Source organism: Aspergillus udagawae, assembly GCF_001078395.1.
Source record: "Aspergillus udagawae IFM 46973 DNA, scaffold_4, whole genome shotgun sequence".
Lineage (NCBI taxonomy): Eukaryota > Fungi > Ascomycota > Eurotiomycetes > Eurotiales > Aspergillaceae > Aspergillus > Aspergillus udagawae.
Genome location: NW_025091267.1, coordinates 292,562 through 306,796, shown reverse-complemented (window position 1 = coordinate 306,796; position 14,235 = coordinate 292,562). Strand labels below are relative to the sequence as shown.

The window sequence follows — 14,235 nt, the reverse complement described above, 5'->3', positions numbered from 1 at the left end:
CTCACTAGTTGTGGGTCTATGAAGGTCATGTCAGGGCCCACCCTGTCATGCTGAATAAGCATCAGCCTGTCAAACCCTAACGCCGCAAAAATTTCCTCTTTTGGGCAATGGTCAAACGGCGGAGTGTAGAGTCAGGTACATCCTGGCCATGTGCCCGTTCCTTGACAGACTCAGCGGGTAGGCTTATGCCGGAGATAAGCAGATTCGCCGATGAATCGTAACATATGCCATTCTATTGGGTAAAAAAGTCATCACCAGGCCAGTAAGTGCTTGTGGTCATGATCCCTGCAGTTTCGCTTGGTAGAACCAAGTATGTATATCCATATGGATAACCAACATTACCAATGTTTAACCAGAACTGTTGCATGTCTAGAGTCACCGCGCAGGAGTAATAACATAGTCTGCTTATTAGAAATTTCATTGCAATTATAATCTACCTACTTCAGGTACGTTCACCACATTAACACTCTCATGATAATTGATAGAAAGACTGTTTAGTCTTTGTGATGAGACTCTTTGCCAAACTTTCTCCGCAGCTGTGTCCCCATGTCGATGGATATAGAAGAAGTTTTCAAGGAGCAATCGCACGTCCCTAAAATCAACAAGGCCGAGGTTTGATGAAACGCTGCCCAGATGAGCGCAGTACCAGACGTAGTGCTCGGAGCACTGTCTGGCCGCCAAAGCACCGACATAAAGAATCCAGAAGAGTAGGTCGGGTGCAGTCGAAAGAAAGGTGTCAAGTCTAGGAACGAGGCTCTCCCTGAGTCTGGCGGCGACCTCGTCCATGCAAGGGAATGCGCCAAATTTGCAATAGCGCGTCATGGAGTACGCGAGCATTGAGCGGCGGAGCGATTCTCTGATGTCGCCAGGGCCGAGGTGCTCGTAAGACAACGAGAGGAGATAACGCTGCGATAGGTTCCAAGGGTCATTATCCCCGTACGTGGCGATCCTCTTGCCCCCCCGTCGCTGCTCATCGGTCTCGTAGTGCACAATAAGGTTGCAGAAATTCTGAATCGCGGCTTTGAGAGACCGGTCAAGTAGCCCCGCCCATGTAGAATTTCGGAACCGGGACCCCAAGTTGCAAAAGATTTTGTCACTGGGTAGACTCAAGATGTCCTCTTCCGGTGGGCTGTAGGAATGGACGGTGAGAGCTGGATGATTCATGGCGTACTCCAAATATTTCGGCGCCAATGGGAGAGCAGGAGGAGTACATTTCACAATTGCCCATAAAATATCCACACTAAAGAACCCGAGCTTCAGCATGAGATGGGTCAGTTTGAAAGCAGTGCATATATCCTTACCCCACTAGAAAGGAGATTGTGGACAGGTCCAGGCGGTCAACCCCACCGGAGGATTGAATTAACTGTTGTAGACCAGCCATGTGAATATCCATTTCCGCAATATTTGCGTTGGAGGCCTGAAAAGAAGGGATCTATCATCAGCTCAGTCCGCATATGAGCTCCAGCATCACAGAGTTGGGAATCACACCTCCACACAAACAAGCATGGCAATAGTGATGATGATCAATTCGACACTTGACGTGGCGATGTTATCGATTGTCTCCTGAATATTCTGAATAATCCTAGAACGAGACTCAAGGGCCTGCAGCATCCATTGGGGCGCATTAGGGTTATTTGTTCCGTGGTCATAATCAAGATGGAATCGGTGTGATGCAGACATCGATATCATCCCATAGAATATAGCTGGCTGAGTAGTAGCTTGTTGTCCGCACCAAATCCCCAGCATCTCGGGACGAAACGGCCAGCAGCATCTCACAGTGTGCAGCATGACTACATCGTGCACAACAGAATCAGTTCCTCACGTAACACATCCACCGCGCAACCATTGGCACACTGCAACGAGTCTACATAACACCTACAATGCTGAAAATGGGCATTGGTGCGCCCAGTGAGTGGTACCACCATCGCAGAGAATGGGTCTGGAGAGCCCGCCCTCAGGACCCGATCGCTGTCCGGAGGCGCCGAAGGTACCAGCTGAACGTTCTGTTTAATCAAGGAATGGGATCTCGGGGTTAGGTCACGGCCATCAGCCAGGCGCCGGAACTTAGTGGGGTCTTCGGGCTTAGACTCTAAGATAATGAGCCCCGTCAATGGACCAGGGCATTTCCGGCCGCGACGGAGACACTGGCCGCATTCCGGCTCTGTTTCATCGCACTAGGCGGACCGCCAGACTTAGCAAACATAGACGATACCCGTAGACGGCAAGGTGTACGGGGAGATCAAAAGATACTACGCGTGGAATAATTCATGGAATACTCCATACAGGTGGGTCAACCCATGCTTTGGGCACTTCGCTGCTTACCTTAATCCTCTTCTGGCGACAGGGCTTGCAGCCCCGACTTCTCCCAGATTCGCGAACCATGACAGGTCCGGCGATAACGCAGACAGGCCTAGATGACCGGAGACCGCTGGAAGTAGTCTAGATTTTGCATCCTTGTTGGCTGATGGCCTCTGGCCTTATCGACGGTAGTCTATCGATCGTATCTCGAAGGCGACACGTTGCTCGTTAGCGCCGCAAAACTTCCCCAAAACGGCATAAGCACATCACGTGTGGATCATTGATATCGCGATACTGCGCATTCAATCGTGACCAATCCTCTTCTCTTAGGATACCTCAGTACGAGCATACAAGATGAAGTTTCTATCTGGAATGGCCATGCTCTGTTGAGGAAGATTTTGCGGCGCTAGCTGGGCCGAGCCCGGGAAAACCGATTGATCGCTATGTCCACCATTCAATGATCTGGGCTTTTCTGCTACCTCTAAGATAGGTTTTCTCGACTTGTATGAAGAGAGCGAAGCCAAGAGGTGCACAGGTCGACTTCATAACTGACGAATATACGCATATTCTCCTCACATTGATATTATGCAGTACATGACCTCGAATTTGACAGAAAGTAAGATACATTCAGTGTCAACAGTGATCGGGATTGATAGAACAACCCATCCACGACAACGTGACTGAAAGGCCCCAACCCGACGATAAAATTGATCTAAATTTGACTGATGCTGAAGGCATGCCGAATCAACACCCTTGGTAAAGCATTGCCGACTGGTAGCGAGAAACGCCATACCTAGCCACAGTATCACAGGAAGACGATTGCCCAGATTCGATCCCCTGATGGTGAACCCGGTTACCAGTGCAATCATTCGAATCATACCAATCAGCAGTTGGGTATGGATTGCCATTGGTTTGCCTCCATAGCCAGCTGCTGCCCCAAGTGCACGTATTGCACAAATTGTACTTCACTGAAACGCACACTCCACAGCCGAAGTTGGCGATTCGGAATTGGCGCGAGGAGCAGATTCCATCTTCGAATGCCTCGAAGGCGTTTGCGCCGGCTCGCTTGGCCAAGCTCCGTTTATAAAGGGTGGTATCAGACAGGTCGAGGACTTGGCCAGGCTCAGTAATCTCGTAGAGCGGGACACGGGTCATCGGCTCCCAGCCGTCAGTGGTGTTGAGAGTAAGATATTCTAGCCACTCCTCGTGGGTAAGGCCGGGCTTTTCGACTTGGTCGGTCGGTAGGCAGAAGGCAGGTGGTACAGCCATAAGAGACATGGCCAATGCAAAGACGTTGACCCTCATGATGTGGAATTCTAGATTGAAATTGGGTCTTGATTGAGGAAGAAAAAAGTGTGAGCCTGCAAGAGCAACAGCGAGAGTAGTCAAGGCTTGGGATGAGGTCGTGTCTGAGCGTATATGCGCAGGGTCGTTGCACTCTTATATAGTGAGTTCCTCAGGGCTTTGTATTGGAGACAAGAAGAGAAGAACCTAGCGGCCGCAGTGTTTCACCATCCGCAGTGTCCAACTTGCCCCAACTATGCATTAGTTAAGTCAGCCTTCCATAGTCAATAATGGGTCGACATGATAACACATGTCTTGTTGAAGCTGCTGCAGCGGAAGGAAGGAGAGGCAAATGGTCACCAAGGATCATTTGCTCTCTAGTTCGATTGCGAGAAAAACAACCATGACTCAGCCAGCTCGCATCAAACCAATGATGCATTGCTAGATGATGTCGAATACCGTCAGCTGAGTATGTTACCATTCAGGCGGGTAGACGATTGCGGCCGCTAGTGCATTGCTAGATGATGTCAAATATCTTCAGCTGAGCATGTTACCCTTCAGCCTGCTAAACGATTGCGGCCGCTAGTGCATCGTTCTGGAAATGATGTCTGACGCTCAGTTGGTTCAGGGCTGACCGTTCGGTTGTATAAATTGCCCGAACGTCCCAAGACGATAACTCGTAATCCAGTCTCAAAGAAGTCCTTGCTCCTGACCTGGACCTCACACCCATCCTCTTCAACCTTTCAGGCTCTCCTTCCTTAGGGCTCGCCCCCCAGATCCCTCAACCTCCATCTCGTACCCTTTGATAACACGAGGCATCTACCCTCTCATCATGAAGGTCTCCATCTCAGCGTTGGCCATAATCCTGGCAGTGCAACAAGCCATTGCCATCCCCGCCGAGCAGGCCGAAAAACCCGGTCTTACCCACGAAGAGTGGCTAGAGTATTTGACTCTGAACACGACCCAAGGATGGGAGCCCATGGCGCGTGTGCCGCAGTATAACACCTCTGCCGGCGAAACCCTCGACCTCTCGACCACCACCCTATTCAAAAGGAGCCGGGAGAAACGAGGCGGCGGGAACGCCTTTGCCCCGTCTTATTATGGGGGATGTGCGACTCGGGAGTTCACCGTTAGAAACTTCGGCTGCGGTGCCTGCGTGACTGCGGCGGGTGCCGGTCCACTCAGTTGGCAGAGTAGCTGGTTGTGGAGAGAGACCACTGGGAACCCATATCCAACTGTTGAATGGTACAACGATCGTTACTGTACCGGTGCCAAAGTGCATCATCAGGGTATCTACTCGGGACAGTATTCATCTTGCGATACTGCTGGCCAAGGAAACCAAGCTTCAGTCTACCTGTCCGCTATGCTTTACCAGGGCTGTTGAGAACGCTTAATGCACGGGGGGGTGCGCTGGAACCTATGTCAAGTTGGGTGTCAGGCTAATGAAATTAATAAATGAAAGCTTATAAAACCATAAAAACGAAAGCAGAGGGCTCATAATCTCTTGAGGGACCGGAAAGACGAAGCTGCATGGATTCGTAGCTATCTGGAAGAGAGAGAGAGATACTATGAGGCTATCTAACCGAGGCAGATACCCCTCGGATTATCGTAGGTAGGGCCGTCTGCTCGCTGGCAGAACCTCTGAGAAAATCGCTCTTAAGCTGAAGAGATCCTCGTTCCTTGAGATATCGTAGCCACGACTAATTCGCCCAATCCCTGCACTGTACCTGCCTTGGCAATCGCTGTCAAAGGAAGATTTATATCGAGATAACGGCGGGACCAGTTGCGAAACTCCACAGCCATCAAGGAATCAATAGGCAGAGCAGCCACCTGCGCATATTCTTGCCCGCGGGCAAAAATCGAATATTCCTGCAGAAGCTTGACGATCTCCGTCACGATGCTTTTGTGCAGGGTTGGGTCTTTCACCAGGTCCGGATTCTTTTTAATTGCTACCAATTGCTGTTGCAGGCGCTGTACTGCGTCCATGTTCTTCGAAATTGGCCGTTTGTTGATGTCCAAATTGGCATAGACACTGAATCTTGCATCTCGCCCCCAGAGCGGGCGAACGGACGGATCGGCGAGAGATTCTGTGCTACTCATGCCCACAATGACATCGTTTCGGACGCGAAGAATGTCGTTGGATGACTCGTTCGCCAGCGTGATCGATGGCTGACACTCAAGCATGGCAATCTCAAAGGCATCAAGCACCTCCTGTTCACTGAGGAGGCGAACATGGGCTGCCTGCATCCTGTCTCGCAACTTCTGGTCCTGGATCGCTAAATGGCCTACCTCGTCCACGCCCCCCAGATTCACGACGGAGGCGGGAAGACCGGCACGGAGTCGATACTGGGCAAAGGACGTCAAAAACGCATTGGCGGAGGAGTAGTTGACCTGGCCAGCATTACCCATGACGCCGGTAACGGATCCGCAGACGACGAAAAATCGAAGGCGGCTATCGTATCCTTTTAGTGCTTCATGAAGATTCCAGGTGCCCACCACCTTGGGAGAGAGACCTTCCTTCCAGTCCGAGTGCGCCATCTCAGGGATAAAGTGGTCCTTTAAGAAGTTAGCGATCCATTGATCTGCGGGTTCTGCTGCTGGCATTGAACTTACACGAAGCACCATCGACAGCTGCAGCACGCCTCCGATGGGCTTTTTGCAGCATTGGATTGCTGCCTTGACATCGCCAAGTAAACCGACATCTCCTTGGATCATGACTACGCTGCATCCCTGTGCCTCCAATTCGCACCGGAAAGTTTGATCCTGCGCGGACTTCCCCGCTGACCTGGACAGGAACACGAAGTGACGAGCGCCGCGCTCTACCATCATGGTTGCCAGCGCTCGTCCTACTCCTCCCAGACCTCCGACTAGAAGATAGGAGACATCGCCGGACAGAACCACCTTCAACTGTGACTTGGAAATGACCACTTCGCTGCAGCCCTCTGGCATCTTTACGACAAGTTTACCCATATGGAACCCCTGTTGCATTCGTTGGAAAGCCCCCCGAACATCAGGTGCATCCACGACTTCCAGCGGCCGAACGGGGGTAATTTGGCCTTGTTCATATAGAGCCATGGCTTGGGTGACAAGTCTGATGCCACAGTTCCGTTAGTTTCATCACGCTTATAGCATACGTGTCCGTAAAACATCAACTGGGAATTCTCTACCTCGAAATAAAGCCCGGCTTCTCCCCAAGGCGAATAAGATCGACCCCGAAGAAGGCTCTGTTACCGCCAAACGCCTTCATATCGAGCGTGCCGTGCTCGAGAAAATCTCTTTTGCCGATTTCAATCATTTTGCCGAATTCTGCCACGCATTTCCAGGATGCATGCAACAGCTCCCCAGCCAGAGAGTTTAGCACGACGTCGACGCCCCGGCCTTGAGTCGCACCCATCAATGACTGCAGAAAAGAACCGTCGCGTGAGTTGAAAATCCGACGGCGCGGAATTCCCATGTTGTGGACAAGATAGTCTGCCTTTGCGTCGCTTCCTACCGTAGCGTATATCTATACATGAGCTGTTAGAGTCGACTACTTTTGACGATCTATTAGTGATTCAGATCCATAAAGGCATACCTCGGCACCGATCATCTGGCACACTTGAATAGCAGCCAGCCCGACCCCTCCGCATGCCGCGTGGATCAGTACGGACTAGACATATCAGTTGAGTTACTGCGCAGTGGGGTTGAACTTGAACATACCTGTCCCTTCTCTAGTCTTGCAATATCCATAAGACAATAGAGTGCAGTCCCAAAAACAACAGCTAGAGACGCGCCCTCTTCAAGCGACATGGATGATGACAAGGCCGCGCATCGAGAAGAGGGCACGATAGCGCGTGTGCGAAATAATCCTGGCTGGGTGACAACGACTCTGTCGCCCGGGTGTAACTGTGTAATGTTCTTGCCGCATCGTCGGACGATTCCGCTTGCCTCAATGCCCAGCTCGCCCTTGTGCGCCATAAACCCCATTGAAATCATGATATCCTGGTAAGAAGAGTTAGTGACAAGCTCTAATTTGCCGGAATATTATTTATTTCACATACGCGGAAATTGAGTCCAACATATTTTATATCTACCTCGACATCGTCCGGTCCCAGAGGCTGTGGTTCATCTTCACACCAACAAAGAGACTCCAACAACCCGTAGGCCTTAATATCAATTTTGACCGGAGTATTCGGCAAAGGGTCCTGACGAAGTCGGTCTTTCAACTGAGTCCATTGGAAACGTGGAATATATACTTGGTTCCCTTGCAATACGAATTCATATTCGGGATCACGCAAACTGGCCTGGCAATCCAGCTGCGAGAAAAACTTTTCAGTGACTGTCACCAATACCGCTGCTGCCGAAGCATGGAACTCGTCGATCTGCAATGTTCCAAAATGCAGTTCTTGCTCCTGACGGGCCGTGCGAGACACCCCAAGGACAATCGCGAAGTCGGGATTCTGGCAAGTGAGCTCGACAGATGGCATTACCCAAAGAATCTGGGGCGCGGCGGTGATGAGCGACTGGAATGACTTCCAGCTCGTCTCACTAACATCCTTGAAGAATGGCTTTTGAACGTCTAGCAGCGATACGATGCGCTGTTTGTTTGTAAACTCAGCGCCCAGGGTGCAACGCTGGGTTCGGTAGCCCATTCTCTCGAATTGTGCCTCCACATTGCAGATCCAGGCGTTATTATGGACCAGGCTCGGACAAAGAAGGTAGATGAGCTCGGTATGGTCCTCCCTGGGATACGGCAGACGGGCAGTCAGGTTGCAATAAGGGTGTTCGCCATGCGTACCCTGGATTTGATCGAATCCGACCTGCAGGAGTGTTTCCACCCATTGGTGGCGACAGGGTGATATACCGCTCAAGGATTCCACTTCTTGGTTACCCACAAGACCCTGTAAGCATTATCAGTTGCTGAATTTGAGCAAGTGGTTTGAGAAGCAGGAATTCCTTACCCTGATGTACCCCATCAGAGAACGCACTAGACCAGGTGACCATTAGATGACGGTCCAAGCGCCAAAAGTTTCCGAGATAGACAAGAAGTCACTCACCAGTATCTGGTATATGAAGCAGAAGCCGGCCTCCTGGTATAAGGAGCTTTTTAATGTTTTGAAGAGCAGTTTGCAGCTGAGAATTCGGAATCTTCGACTGGGAGAGATATCAGCAATCTGGACTGCTAATGGTTCTGGGATCAACTGAACACACATTTGACACTATAGCCAAGTCATATGTCCCCTTTCCAAAGCCCTGCTGACAGGGATCCGTAGTTATATCCAGGTTCTCGAATTTCACTTCCTTGAATTCTTTCAGGCGTTCAACTACGGTTGAGCTGATATCTTTCGTGCTCGTGTATGTGTACTTCGAGTAGAATGGGAGATTTTCGGAGTTGAGATACTCAAGAACCTGGGCGGATACCACTCCATTTCCTTCAGCGATATGAATGACCCGTACCAAGGGGTTGGAGTGCCGGAGTAGGCCGAACCATTCAGACAGATCGCTAATCGATGCAACCAAGCCTTCACACTGCCATATTTGCTTCTGTATGGCAGTCGGAACAGCCGACGGCGGGAGCGATCCGTCGACAATGTCCCTGACGGTTTCCAAGGCCCAGTTACTTAGCGAGGAAACGAATTCCAACTTTCTTGCTCGGAGCTCCTCATCCAGAGCGGTCCGCTGGCGCTGTAATGCTTCCTCCGAGCACTTGAGCCACGATGCGGCTTCAGAGACCCCCCAAAATGCTTCCCGCTGGATTTCTGCAATTTGAGTACTGATAAATTTCTGGTATTGTTCTAGCGATGGTGTTGGTGTGACAGCGGCAATCCGTCGGTGCACCTGAATAATAGACAGAGCAGAAAGTTTGGCAGTCAAAGCAAAGCCAGCTTCAGTAGACTGGGAGTAGCGTTGCGGTAGCTGTTGCTCGTTCATGAGATCAATGTCGGGGCGCCATTCTGCGTGTGATGCTAAAGGAATGTCTGCCTCGTCGGCTGTCCTCATATTGTTGTCGAGCGGGACAACCGTGACGTCTGCCATTGAAAGTACTGGCTTGATAAATGCGTCTTCCTGGTCGCTCGCCGTCAATAGAACATTTCCATTACCTAGTTCTGCTGTGTGATTGCTGATCGTCGCTTCTGCTCTCATCATTTCCTGACCTAAACCGAGCTGGACATCACCCACAAACATGGGCACATAGAGTCTGGTCATGTGCACTGCTCTGCCCTTGCATGCAGCTACGGTGAATAATTGCAGGCACTCATCGATCACCGTCGGATGGACAGCCTTGCCATCTTGGCGGCCGCGCATCGAAGCTGCAGCTACACATCTTGAAGGGTCGGCGGTGATATCTTGCATTCCTCTGAAGGTAGGTCCATAATTCAATCCCACTTTCTCCAGCATCCGATACCAAAGCTCGGATGAAACGCGTCGAGGGAAGACTTGTGGCTCACGCAGTTCAGAATCAACCTTGTTTACGCCGGATTTCGCTCGGCCAAAAGCATGTCTGATCCACTCGGTCCCGTCATACGACATTATGGCGAACTCATACCATTCGGATTCTACGTGATCGTTGACTCTGACGTGTCTTGCGGTTGTAAGAAGTTCAATAGGGTCCGACAACGGCAGGATCAACGGAGTCGGCATGGAAAGGTTTTGAATGGTGCACTCGATGTTGTTCGAGAGCTGGCGCATGGCTTCGTGAATCATGGCAATGTATCCGGCACATGGAAACACAACCTCCCCCGACACACGATGATCCAACAGCCATGGCACGTTTCTGGTGTTCAGAATGTTCCTCCATCCCGGCTCGAGATCGCTTGCCTCCAGCATTCGCGAACCCAGGAGCTCGTGATTGGGATGCGCGCGGAACCTCCAGTTACGACTCAGACGGCTTTCCTGCCAGTTTAAGCTCTTTCTGTCCCAGGGATATGCAGGCAGGTTAGTAACGATGTTCCCTTTTCCATTCACCGCCTGAAAGTCCACGGGGTGTCCATGGAGATACAGCTGGCCCGCCGTCTTTAGTAGGCAACGGGCCTGGCTCTCTGACTTGATGAGGGTCGGAAGATAGACACTGTCACTCGACTTATACGTAAAGATTTGGCGAAGTGGACCCGAAAGGACGGAATGAGGTCCAATCTCGAGGAAGATCTTTCTGCGCTCAGGACTCTCGGCCAGAGCACCATCAACCGCAGTCGAAAACAGAACAGGGAGTTCAAGGTTTTTCCGCCAATGCCCTGCATCGAGGGCAGCCGGGTCTGACACCAACTTACCGGTGACAGTGGAGTACATGGGCAGCATTGAGTCATTGTGATTGAGGAAGGGGGCGACTTGTGACTCAAAAAACGCTCCGGCAGGTCGCATGTCGGCTGTCCATTCCATTAGCCATTTGGACGTAACAAAGACGAGGAACATTAAGCTCACGCGAATGGTACGCCACGCGTACTGGAACATATCGTATAAATATGTCTGGCTTGTCGGCCCTGATCCTATCAACCACTGCGGCCAACCTTGTCTTATCCCCAGATAGGTTAACGCTCTGGAGACTATTCACGCACGCAACAACCACCCCTTCCGAGAGATAGGGCTTGACGGACGATTCACCCATACCGACGGCTACCATGCCACCTGAGGAAGGAGCATTGGACACGCTTTGTCCACGTAGGTACGCTAGGATGATAGCAGTACGCAGTGAAATGGCGTTCGCTGCATACGCCGCGATCACCTCGCCACTAGAGTGACCTACAACGGCTGACGGAGAGATTCCCCAGTCCTTGAGAAGGTTGACCAAGGCAATTTGAGTGGCAGCAGAGAGTGTCTGGGAAATTTCCGGAATGTCAATTTGACTGAGACCTGGTGGCTTTTCTAGCTGGTCTGTTATGGTTAGCTTTGGATACTTTCACGTGGGAATAAGGGTGGGTTCGCAACAAGCATACCTTCTATACCCCATGCCGGAGGGGAATCTAGCTCTTGCAGGATCTGGTCCATGACTTGTATATCTCGCTGAAAGCTGGGGAATGCTCGAATAAGCTCCACCCCCATTCCAGCCCACTGAGCTCCCTGTCCACTGAAAGCGAATATAAGTGAAGGGAATAGCGATGTGTTGTCAAGATGGCGTGATTCGGCTTCCTCGCCCAGAATCTCCCCATCATTGTTGATAATAGTGAACGACCGATGAGACAGGTGATCCCGACGAACCCCAAGTGTATATGCGACGTCGGCCAGAGCCTGCGGTCTAAGAGCTAAGTAAGATTTAATTGCATCCATTCGGGCATCCAAGGTTGTCTTGCTATGAGCGGAGCAGATCAGGAGTCGAGGAGCCAGTCTTCGCCTTGGCTCCTCTTTGGACTCCATAGATATGATGCTTGATGCAGATTCAAGGATGACCTTCAATAGGAGGTTAGCAGGGTACTTGCTGCATGTCTGTGCCGTCTACTCTCGAGTCTGCTTGTGACTTACATGGACGTTAGATCCGCCTATACCGAAGCAGTTGACGCTGACTCGTTCCTTCCGGTTCTCTGGCCACCGGGTGGGCTCGACAGGAACTTTGAGTCGCCCTTCCTGGAAGGGGACTATAGGATACGTTAGTGCTCCAGATCTGATACAACAGAAACCTGCTGGCTCTCACTGGAAGGGTTAGGTTGTCGAAAATGCATATTTGGCGGAATTATCTGATGCTCCAGAGCCAGAACGGCCTTAATAATACCAGTAAGGCCAGAGGCACCCTCGCCATGGCCAAAGTTTGTTTTCACCTAGACCACGTTAGTAGAATTCCCAATATTGTTTCAGAGCAAGGCTTTATACTAACCGATCCGATATGAACCCCGTGAGGGTGGAAAGTCCGAGCAATCGCCGTAGCCTCGACCATGTCTCCTCGTTTGGTGCCGGTACCATGGCACTCCACAAAAGCCGTTTCTGCGATGTTGTCAATCTGCGCTCGCTCGTAGGCCCTTCTAATAAGCCGCTCTTGACTGTCAATGTCTGGTGCGAGAATCTTTGATGTTCTGCCGTCATGGTTGGCCGATGTGGCGCGGATAACGGCGCGGATAGGATCGCCGTCTGCTATTGCCTTGTCCAAGGGCTTAATGTAAACAGCATTTACAGCTTCGCCGCGCGCATAACCATTCGCGCTTGCGTCAAATGTCCTACAGACCCCATCAGGCGAGAGGACCATGTTCTCGGACATTGTCACGCTCATGGAAGGGGTGAGAAGCATATTGGTTCCGGCCACGATGGCGGATGAACAGCTGCCCGCTTGAAGTGCCTGGCAGGCTTCATGGAGAGCAGATAAGGAGGAAGAGCATGCCGTCGCTATGGTGACGCTACACTTCATTTAGCGAGGTACTGCGCCGAGAGGCTTTTCTTCAACGGGGGTCGCTGGACGCGATTTACCTTGGTCCCTTTAGGTCGAACTCAAATGATACACGATTTGAGAGCGCAAACCCTCCGTTGGCGAAGGCATGGGTACGAGGTATCAACTGGGTCTCCTTTGCAGTCAACTCGTGCCAGTCCTCCCCAAAGACACCGACGTAGCATCCAATGTCCCTGCCACGCCACCCAGTCTGTCCCGCATTTTCCATACACTCCCAGACAACTTCCTGCAACAACCTCTGCTGAGGATCGAGCTCGCTCGTATTGAATCCCGGAACCAGTTGAAAGAATTTCGTGTCGGCGGTTCCCAAGTTTTCATCCTCCAAGAAATACCCCCGTCTCGTTCTCACGGACTGAGGCTTATCCGGGTCGTAGAATGCGTCGATATTATACCGAGATTTGGGGACTTCGGACGAGCAATCCTTCTGGTCGATGAGAACCTCCCAGAAATCATCCGCAGTGCGTACCCCGCCGGGCAGGCGCATCCCCATTCCGACAATCGCAATCGGTGGGGGACCCCCTGCCGCGACGAAGGTGGCTCCGGCAGTGGAAGATGTCATGGCATGGGCGTACTTATTCTGAGGATACGTCAACTCGGAGTACTTTTGTTTCAGGTCCTATTTACTCTTCGCTTTCGATATTCGAATGTCGAGTTTGACCCTCACGATCAGTATCTGTAACGATAACTCTGTGCGCAGCAATCACAGCAGTCCCTGAGAAATTCTCGTCCGCAGTGTAATGTGACAAACAAGACCTGAGAATTTAAGAAATTGATCATGGGAACTGATCACAGGAATGCTCTTATGTCATTGACCCTGCCATGATTCTTTTCATAACCTGGGGTTGAGTGCCATCAAATTCTGGGAGCTGATCGTCTGCTGCTCTCTTGACAGATCCTCATAGGTCTCCTTGCATGGAGCATGAGGAATGCTGAACCTGGCTCCTCCTTCGGCTAGGGGCCTCCCTTACTGCTACATATCTACACTCCATGCTATTGTACATTCCTTCTAGCTAGGTGTAGACTGATAATATGTGAACAAGGAGAGGAGGTAGCTCTTGTAGCTAATGACGGCATCACATGAATATAACCTCGTAGTAGCAGTAAAGCTATCTAAGCTAAATTTATTCAGGCTAAAGCTAATTTAGTACTAGAAGACAAAGAAATTCTATACTTATAGGGCTTCTAAGATAATATCTACCTACATAGGAGCTATTAATTTTTTAGGTTGAATTAGTTAATTAGCTTACAATGTTACAGCAAGGGCGTAGAAAATAGCCTTAGGAGGTATAAAGTTAGATAGTATACGT

At 50.9% G+C, this 14,235-nt stretch overlaps 3 protein-coding genes across 3 annotated transcripts; 1 reads left to right on the top strand and 2 right to left on the bottom strand.

Moving 5' to 3' along the window:
- Positions 1-426: 426 nt before the first annotated feature.
- Aud_005469 (Zn(II)2Cys6 transcription factor) lies at positions 427-3,603 on the bottom strand (the record flags this gene model as incomplete). The annotated part of the gene is made up of 5 exons (XM_043290399.1): positions 427-1,240; positions 1,302-1,432; positions 1,501-1,790; positions 1,880-2,174; positions 3,280-3,603. The coding sequence occupies 5 exons, from the start codon at positions 3,601-3,603 to the stop codon at positions 427-429; spliced, it is 1,854 nt and encodes a 617-aa protein (XP_043146334.1).
- An 811-nt stretch (positions 3,604-4,414) lies between these two features.
- Aud_005468 (uncharacterized protein) lies at positions 4,415-4,966 on the top strand (the record flags this gene model as incomplete). Its single annotated transcript, XM_043290398.1, has 1 exon — positions 4,415-4,966. The coding sequence occupies one exon, from the start codon at positions 4,415-4,417 to the stop codon at positions 4,964-4,966; it is 552 nt and encodes a 183-aa protein (XP_043146333.1).
- A 272-nt stretch (positions 4,967-5,238) lies between these two features.
- Positions 5,239-13,487, bottom strand: Aud_005467 (putative PKS-like enzyme; the record flags this gene model as incomplete). The annotated part of the gene is made up of 15 exons (XM_043290397.1): positions 5,239-6,138; positions 6,196-6,673; positions 6,750-7,087; positions 7,157-7,231; positions 7,282-7,563; positions 7,623-8,462; positions 8,523-8,548; positions 8,619-8,715; positions 8,773-10,925; positions 10,981-11,430; positions 11,493-11,943; positions 12,016-12,128; positions 12,185-12,308; positions 12,365-12,878; positions 12,949-13,487. 15 exons carry the CDS (start codon positions 13,485-13,487, stop codon positions 5,239-5,241), a joined length of 7,380 nt encoding a protein of 2,459 aa, XP_043146332.1.
- Between the last annotated feature and the right edge of the window lie 748 nt (positions 13,488-14,235).